Here is a 10,000-nt window from a genome sequence, read left to right as displayed (position 1 = left end):
CCGCTGGGTCCTGTTGGACAGAAAGTTCGTGATCCACCTGCAGGTGTAGTCAGGCACCTGCAGTGCAGAGAGCCCACACTCCAGTATGGGTGGCAAGATGGTGTTGAATGCCGAACTGAAGTCAACGAACAGGATTCTGGCGTAGGTCCCGGCCGTGTCCAGATGTTTTAGGACATGGTGTAGGGCCATGTTGACTGCGTCCTCCACGGACCTGTTGGCTCTATACGCGAACTGCATGGGGTCTAGGAGAGGGTCTGTGATGGACTTTAGGTGGGCAAGGACGAGGCGTTCAAAGACCTTCATGACTACAGAGGTCAGGGCAACGGGTCTGTAGTCATTCAGGCCTGTGATCCTCGACTTTTTGGGGACAGGGATAATGGTGGAGGTCTTGAAGCAGGCTGGTACCTGACAGCACTCCAGGGAGGAGTTGAAGATGTTGCTGAACACAGGGGACAGCTGGTCAGCGCAGAACTTCAACATGGAGGGTGAGACAGCATCCGGACCGGCCGCCTTCCGGGGGTTCTGTCTCTTGAACAGGCGGTTCACCTCTCTCTCTGAGACAGAGAGGTGTGAGCGGGCAGAGGGGGTGGGGCTCAGGGGAGAGAAGGGAGGAGGAGGGGAGGTTGGGGAGAGGGGGGGGGGAGGGGGGGCAGTAGTAGAGGGGGCAGACTGTGGGCGGGCAGAGGGGGTGGGGCTCAGGGGAGAGAAGGGAGGAGGAGGGGAGGTTGGGGAGAGGGGGGGGAGGGGAGGGGTGGCAGTAGTAGAGGGGGCAGACTGTAGTTCGAATCTGCAGTAAAACTTGTTCAGTTCATTTGCAAGGAGAGTGCTTTCTATGGTCAGAGGGGGTTTTGGTTTATAGTTTGTAATTTGTTTTAGACCCTTCCAGACAGAGGCAGCGTTGCCATCTGAGAATTGTTGTTGCAGTTTCTCAGAGTAGCGATGTTTTGCTTGCTTAACAGCTGCCTCGAACTTGTACCTGGCGTCTCTAAACCTGTTCTTGTCACCCCTCTGCCAGGCATCCTCCTTCTCCAACCTCAGCCTTCTGAGCTGGGCTGTGAACCAGGGTTTGTCATTATTATAACTGACCCTGGTCCGAGTTGGAACACACACCTCCTCGCAGTAGCTGACGAATGACGTCACAGTGTCAGTGTACGCATCCAAGTCGTTACCGGCCTCAATTTCATTGACATATCACTATAGGTATAAATTCCATCCAAATTCAACTGTTTAGACTTTGTTTGCATCCACCAGTGCTCTCCTGCGCGCAATTGCTTTGCGCAACCGCCTCCATTCCACTCCGTTCCATATTATTTTATGTTAGAGACCGACCCAGGCCCCCCATCACAGAAAGGAAAAATGATGTGGCCCTCACAGAAAAAAGTTTGGGGACCCCTGCTCTAGCCTATCTGTCTCTCGCCCACAATGAGTGCAGCAAATGTGTTGCTATGAACTCATAAGACAACACCGTATTAATTTATATCAAGCAAGGCTCACGTACCTGCACTTACCAAAAGTGATGACTTCCAGTGTGATGACAGCCGAAGAGTTACCCAAATTTCACCCGTGGCGTCTGCGCTTAGAGGTGTGACGACGACAGCTAATGGAATGTGTCGACGTGAATGGCTTTGCTCATGGAGCACTAATGGCCCACTAATGGAACGGGGCGCTGCCATTGGCTTAGCTAATGGGCCACTAATGGAATACAGTGACATGATTGGAGACTGGTCATTTACTTTAACAGCCTTACGTGCTCTGGGTATACAGTACAGGACCGTAGTGTAGAGGTTACATCTGATTTATATAATCATATGATGTAACACACACGTCAGCAGATTCTGTTATGGCATAAAAGCAATTTCACTCAAGTTTTATAATAACGGTTGTCTTTATTGCACACAGGAACATTTGGAACTTTTCTGATTCTCACACATCACAATCAATTTTAGAACATCATACACTTGATTTTACCTTCTTCTTTTGTTACAGAAATAAGTTATGACAGTGAATAACTTTTTACACAAGCTCTATATACATACATAGTCAACGCTGGTTGAATTAACGGTACCCTCCCCCTGGGCTCGGGATCAATGGATACATCTCATTGTGACTTTGACATCATCAGCCATCTATTCACAGTAAAGTCAGCCCTCAGGGGTAGGCCCGACATCCATCACCAATCAGCTGGGTCTTCTCACTTGCATTGGCTGGCTGATGTACTATAGGGGGGTCAACATCTGGTGAGGTAAAAGATGAGCAGTTTCAGCTTTTGATTTGCACTAGTGGTCAACTGATTTGCCACCCTACTACACAAGTGCAATTACACAATGCATTTATATAGTAGCTTTAAAAAGCGTAGCTTCATGAAAGTAAGTTACATAAATGACAGTGCTGAAAACGTTTATTGTTGTCAAGATTGTATCCGCCCCAAGGGACGGATTGTCCACAAAACTTACTGTACCAATTCTCAAGGTTAAAGAGATGCTACATGATTCTTGTTAACATTCAGTCACTAGATGTTTTTGCATGTTTATATGCAAACTGAGTGTTGGATAGGATATTCTATTTTAGAAAGTGCGAACCAAAACATAAAATATTTCTTTCAAGGGATGTCTCAAGGCGTGCCTCAAGGCTCTGTGCTTGGACCCCTCCTCTTCACCATCTACATAATTCCCCTCGGCCAGATCCTCCGTCATCACAGCCTCAACTTCCAATGCTATGCTGATGATACCCAAATCTGTCTCAGCTCCACTCCATCCTCTCCGCTCCCCCCTCAGTCCCTTGTCAACTGCCTGCACGAAGTAAAAACCTGGATGACATTAAACCTTCTCAAACTCAACAGTAAGAAAACAGAGCTCATGGTTGTGGCACCCAAGCTGCTACTCCGGAAGGTTGGCGACTTCATCCTTGAGGTTGACGGCTGCTCCATCTCCCCATGTCCCAAAGTCCGCAACCTGGGCGTCATCCTTGACTCCACCCTCTCCTTCCAGTCACACTGACAAACTGGACAGGCTCCAGTATGAGCAGAACTCAGCTGCCAGGGTTCTCACCCACACCAAGCCCTGGCAGCACATCACCCCCACCCTCATTCACCTCCACTGGCTTCCAGTCAAATCTTGCATCACGTACAAAATCCTCCTTCTCACCTACAAATCCCTCCATGCCTGCACCCCCCAGTACCTTACTGACCTTCTCTGCCAACATACCCCATCCCAGAACCTGTGGACCTTCGGGGACAGAGCCTTCAGTGTGGCAGCACCCATCCTTTGGAACTCACACCCCTACCCTGGACACCTTCAAATCAGCCCTCAAAACCCACCAGGGCCTTTGGCCCCTAGTTTAGTTTTGTCCCTGTCTCTGTGTTTACTGTCTGACTTTCTTTCTGTAAAATCTGTAAAGCGTCCTTGGGTTTGTGAAAGGCGCTATACAAAACCAAGATGTGTTTTTCTTGTTTTCTTTATTTTTTTTATGATGTGATATTTGATTAAATGTTTTCTTGAGTGTAAAGTGTGATATTTTTGTTTCCTGTAGTTCTATTTTATGTGATATTTTGTATGTCCTGTAGTTCTGTTTTAAATAGTTTATAACATCTGAGGCCGTATTTCCCCTGTGGATTTACCTGCCCAGGGACTGCTGATACAATTTAGCGACAAAGCTAATTCAGGGAGAGTCAATGACTATACCCTTTTTAAATAAACAAATAAATAATAAGACATGAAGCAAAGAGGTATTGATGTGGGGATTGTCACAATGAACAGTTAGACAAACGGTTTCACAAGCATTGTGCTTCAAACACTCCTTCTCATGGCTGATGTTGCAGTGAGTGCCCCGGAAACAGGAGCCATTGTTTTCCTTTTAATCGTGAGATGGCTCAAAATAACCACTATGGAAGCACATTTAGAGAAGTGAGTCAGAGGCAGTAATTATCAGTTACGTGACGTACTTTCAACAGACATTAAAAAAAAAAACTCTCACTGCTAACTGGCAACCCCGGAGCAATGTATCATATCCAAACATCTGGCTCAAATGGATGAAGTCTATTTATTTTCATTAACTGGCTGACTTGGTGTGTTTGGGGAAAAAAACAAGCAAAACATGCCTAGAGTATGTAGGCCTAGAGTATGTAGGCCTAGAGTATGTAGACCTAGAATATGTAGGCCTAGAAGTTTACGTTTTGTTTCTTATAATAGCTGCCTTATTGTAAGCCTGCTTATAGCGCTGAATTGGCCTGAAGGCTGAGATGCACAATTGGGATAATGTATTGAAGTACGTATGTATCTACTGTATATTCTTGTTTTATTGGCTTTAAAGAAGGTCTGTGTGTATGTGTGTGTGTGTGTGTGTGTGTTCACCTGTCTTTGTGTCTGTGTGTATCTGCTCCTCCAGGTCCTCAGGGGACACATAGCTGTCGAGGTCCTCCTCTCCAGTGGGACGGGGTTTACACTTCCCACAGCAGCAGTTGAAGCAGCAACACAGGCAGCAGCAGAAATAGCAGCCCGTCAACAGGCCACAGATGGCAAACAAACCCTGGATGGAGAAGAACATCTCCCCATTAACTCTCTCACTCACACACACACACAGACACAGAGACACGCACAAACACACACACACACACACACACACAGACACAGAGACACACACACACACACACACACACACACACACACACACACACACACACACAGTACACAACTGATTTCTTCTCACCTAGGAAGGTTAACCTGGCTGGTATAGATGGTGAAAACTTCAGAAACGTGACATTTTCCAGTTCAGAGTTCTATTTGAACAGACGCCGCAGTTCTGTTCTTAAAGTCTTTCAAATGTTACAGGAAACTACTTTGTGTCCCTATCTAACATTATTGTCACACACGTTGGCCCATGTACAGAATGTGTTTTGGGGGAAAACCAACCTTTGCCCACCAACTGTAGAGCATGAAATATGTGTTGACATTCTCCTCTCCAACCTGCTGTGCCACATAGAGGCCAAGGGAGCCGTACTGGTCATAGATGTTCTTCTTGGTGGCGTCTGCCAGCACAGAGTGGGCGTTGTTTAGCTCCTTGAATGTATCGGTGGCATTAGGGTTGTCAGGGTTCTTGTCTGGATGATACTTTAAAGCAAGTTTTCTGAAGAAGAAGAAAAAACACATTTGAAAAAGATAATGAATGCACTCTGTGGACAGGTTTTCTGAAATGCCATCCACTACTACAGGATTACTTTATACTCTCCTTTTTTGATGTTAAGAGTTGGCCGTATGTATGTGCATTTTAGGACTGCATCAGTGTATATGTTACTTTACATGTGGGAATACGGTACATGTGGGAAAACTAGGGTTAGGGTTAGGTGCTAGGGTGCTACGGTTAGGGTTAGGGTTAGGATTAGGGGTAGGGTTAGGGTTAGGGTTAAGGTTAGGGTTCGGGTTAGACATGCCAGCATGTACCAAGTCACCCTAGCACCTAACCCTAACCCTAGTTTTCCCACATGTACCGTATTCCCACATGTACCGTAAGATATATAGTGTATATATCCAACGTGGCATTACCATATTTCTGGGTGAGCATGTTTCCACTCGAATACCATTCAGGTTCAGTACTGTATGGTATATATAGCCTACTTATATAACACCTTATTCCAAAGCACTTTACAATGGCCTCTCATTCACCCATTCACACACACATTCACATTCACATTCACACACCAATGGCAGAAAGCTACCATGCAAGGCACCGGCCCGGTCATTGGGAGCAATTTTTGGGTTTCAGGGTCTTGCCCAAGGACACCTTGATACACAGACAGGAGGAGCCGGGGATCGAACCACCGACCTTGCGATGATTAGACTCCACATGGTAAATGAACTGCACTTATATAGCGCCTTATTCCAAAGTGCTTTACAATGGCCTCTCATTCACATTAACATACCAATGACTGACCATTTGGGGCAATTGTGGGGTGAATCCCTACACACACACACACACACACACACACACACACACACACACACACACACACACACACACACACACACGAAAACTAACAAGGCTGCCATACACCCACAATTCTGAGCTGTTTTGTCAGATGAAAACCTTGTACAGTATAGCCATACGCATTACTTCTGCGCTCTCATTATCAAGGATTTGTTATGAACACATCGCTATTTGTTTACTTACAATCCCTGGAAGGTGGGCGGACTGCTCATCTTAACTTCCTGCTTGCCACCAGGGGCGGCGCTAGGGGGTGGCTACTGGGGCTCAAGCCCCGGATGTTTTCTGAAAAGCCCCGAATGTTTTACTTTAAAAAAAAAAAAAAAAAAACTCTCGTGAGTAACGTGCAGTACCGGAGTCCAACAGAGAGGCAGCAGCTGCGCGACATTAGCCTGCATACTGCGTAGCCTACCCTGCCCTGAAGAAGAAGTGATCTCAATCAGTGCCTGACTTGCAAAATTGTAAGGATGGATATCCGAAAGTTGTTTTCAACAAAACAAGCGCCAAGAACTGTTGCAGCAGCCGTATCAGCAGCTGACAACAATGACATCACCAGCAGTGATGACATAGATGATGTTTCAGATTTGTGAATCTTATTAGAAAGGTGACTGACTCACTGACACTACTTTTCCGGTTTGCTAATGCTAGCTGGCTATCATAACATAACGTTATGTTATAATGAAAATGAAACATAGCAAGGTACTGTTACGGTACATGGTAAGAAATCAAACAAAGGATAATACTTATACAAATAAAGTGAATAACAGGCTGATAGTCTTTGATATATGCACTCTAGTTGACTGAGTAACAAGTGAAAAAGAATGATGTAACGTTAATGTTACAGCTAGTAAACATGGAGTAACCACATTAAGTATGCCCTTATGGTAGTATGTATGTATACAGAACATGACTCAAATCTATCCTAAGATGTAACGCTAACTAACTAAGTTTGTTTAATGTCCCAGGGGGGATTTGATTTTACAGTACTATACACAGGCCAACAATACATGTAATATATCGTCATATAACACAGGACAAGACTCTAAATACAATATATAAGTGGTGAGCACAGAGTCTGCCCTGATATACATACTGTAACATAACTAGCCTCAGCCCATCAATTATGTAATTCTATACAAATATAAATGATGGTGACTGACAGGGGGAGCTACGTGTGCTGACCTCCCTCTGTGCCCAGAACCACCACAATTAGTTTGCTTCATTAAAGGGTGTGAATGTGTTCTCCAGTGCCTTTTGTCCGCTTTAAGGTGGTGGTAAGTTGAAGGTTGAAGGCAAAATTTTCCGGCGCGCTCCGCGCGCGCATTATAATCTCCCTCTGGGCTAAGCCCCGGATCTCCTACGATCCTAAATCCGCCCCTGCTTGCCACGCATACACATGTATGAATAGTTAATCCAGCATCCTGATATACTGACCTAAACACTGATGCCCTATTCAATTCATGGGAAATCCAGTGGTATCTGTTGTTTTTTCTGTTGCTTCAACTGTAGTTGCTGCTGTTTTTCACATTGGGTACACAGAAACCCATGGTTAACAGATAGATTTAAATAAACATAACTACTGTAGTTTTTTTTTTCTCTCTATCTCTCACTCTCTTTTTTGCTGAGTTCCACCGTAAATTGTAATTTCTCATTAACATTTAATGATGCTGCGAGCATGCCTACTCGTTCATTTTTAATCAATCCAAAAGGCGGAAAAGGCGGAAAAGGCTGCTGTGATTACATATTAATTAACAACAAACAAGGGCTTTTCAAACGCTAACCATTTTAGATGGCTCCTACAAGTGAATTCGAATTAGACCAATTAAGGGATACAAATGTCTATGAGTTTGAAGTGAATTCATATTTTAAGTCATTAGAATATGACATAGTGTCTACACTGTCTCGGGGGCCTCTGATTAAAATGTATTGGTGAAAATGAGAAAGTACTCAAAGTAGAAAACTCCAGGCTTGAAAGGCATACATCAACAGAGATAAAGATTATAGGACAGGCCATTTGCTTAATATTCCGATGTTGATGTTGCAAAAGATGCAGTCATTGATAGCCACTGAGTGACAGAGTTACATCGGAGGTCATGTGTATGATCTTTGTAAGCACTATGAATGTAACAACATGACACACACACAAACACACGCACGCACGCACGCACGGACGCACGCACGCACACACACAGAACTGCATGTGTTCGCATACACAAATCTGTTTACCATCTGTTAACTATTAATATTTTAGTTTTATGGAAGTAATATCGTATTCATTCAGCTGTCGGACATTAACAGACTGTGATTATAAAAGGTCTTGTAGCAGTTTGTCACTCAAGTCTTGTCTTGCCACATTTGTCAGGAAAAACTCATTTAAATAGTTCCTATGACCTCTATAAACAACGGGTTAGTTACAGATCACTGTATAACCAATAGACAATCAGTCAATAAACAACAGTGTTCATGCTTAAACGAACAAAAAAACCATACTATTAAGAGTGTTTAGATAGCCTTTTCATCTGGGTCAACATGCTCAAGGGTTGTTGACAGGGATACACAAATTGCTCCATGAAAGCATAAGGTTGTCTGTCTGATGAGAATCCAACAGTGCCTCTGGTTCCTTGTCACTCTGTGTCATGACACTACCACCCCATCATAAGCAACTCTTGTTGTCATAAATACACAGAACTGATGTCAACATGTATATCAACATGGTTGTTCATTGGCTCGTTGTAAATCGGCAACCATGTTTCATAAGCAGCCATGTCATGACTGTTTTGACATCTAATGTCATTATTACTAAACTTTATGTAGACTTCATAATAGTGGTGCCAGGAAAAGAAAGTGTCACAGAATGTATTTGTGTACCTGTATGCCTTCTTAATGTCATCCTGTGTGCAGGCCTTGTCAAGACCCAGGACTAGGTAGAGGGCTTCTCCTGAGGTGGACAGTGAGCGTGGCTTTTGCTCCGACATCTTCTCTCACCATTACCTGCTCCGGTCAGATGGGGAGAGGCCCCCACCAATAGGATCAGTGACAATAGTAGGTTCTCAGGCACAGAATAATCATATAACAGATCTACCAAATATTTCAGTTGGGACAGAAAACTCGAGATTGACCATATGCCTATATGGGAGCTGCTGTGTGGACCTCAAACATATTGTATTATTGGTGTGCTTGCTGTAGCAAGCAACACTATTGTTATTATTGTGCTTGCTAGTTAGCTTGGCAGGAACTAAATATGGTAAATGGACTGCACTTATATAGCGCCTTTATCCAAAGCACTTTACAACGGCCTCTCATTACCCCATTCACACACCAATGGCAGCAAGCTACCATGCACGGCGCCGGCCCGCTCACTGGGAGCAATTTGGGGTTCAGTGTCTTGCCCAAGGACACTTTGACATGTGGCCAGCCGGGGCTTCGACATGTGGCCAGCCGGGGCTCGAACTGCCTTAGACGGCGGCTCTACCTCCTGCGCCACAGCCTCCCCACAATAATAAATAGTGCTAGCTAGCTAATACAAGGTAATTGTTGTGGTGAGTAGGCAAATATGTCTCCACTGACCTGCCCCCTACTGGTTGTGAGGGGCAAGCACACTTCACAATTTCCACAGAAATTGTCCCTGTCTAGTTTCTGTATTGTTACTGTGTGGTTGTCTTGTCTTGTTAAGATCCACTGATCTACCAGTAATTGTATACCGTTCACACAACATATTAATTATTGATAGAGATGTTACGTTTTAAAATATTTTCTTACCATTACGAACGTATAGACTAGTGCACACATTTGGAAGTTTTTCAGAACCAATCTTCAATATCTTTGAGATGAACATCTCTTGTTTTCCACATTTGAGTATAAAGCTCCAGGAGTTGCCATACTTTATTTTTTATTATTCTTTTTCTTTTACCAAATAAGACCAAAATTAGGCAGTTGTCACATCCTATGTAATGCAATACAGACTGGTCTACCTTATATGAACAAACACATCCAAAGTCAAACAGATTAACTGAACCTAAATCAA

General features: G+C 44.2%; 1 protein-coding gene across 1 annotated transcript; it reads right to left on the bottom strand.

Annotated features, from left to right (window-relative positions):
• Positions 1–2,148: 2,148 nt before the first annotated feature.
• dnajc5b (DnaJ (Hsp40) homolog, subfamily C, member 5 beta) lies at positions 2,149–8,951 on the bottom strand (the record flags this gene model as incomplete). Its single annotated transcript, XM_080543597.1, has 4 exons — positions 2,149–2,234; positions 4,350–4,524; positions 4,908–5,121; positions 8,845–8,951. The coding sequence occupies 4 exons, from the start codon at positions 8,949–8,951 to the stop codon at positions 2,149–2,151; spliced, it is 582 nt and encodes a 193-aa protein (XP_080399723.1).
• Between the last annotated feature and the right edge of the window lie 1,049 nt (positions 8,952–10,000).

Source organism: Nansenia antarctica (genome assembly GCF_963989245.1).
Source record: "Nansenia antarctica genome assembly, chromosome: 12".
Lineage (NCBI taxonomy): Eukaryota > Metazoa > Chordata > Actinopteri > Argentiniformes > Microstomatidae > Nansenia > Nansenia antarctica.
Note: the sequence above shows the minus strand (reverse complement) of the source record. Positions and strands in the feature narration are given on the sequence as shown.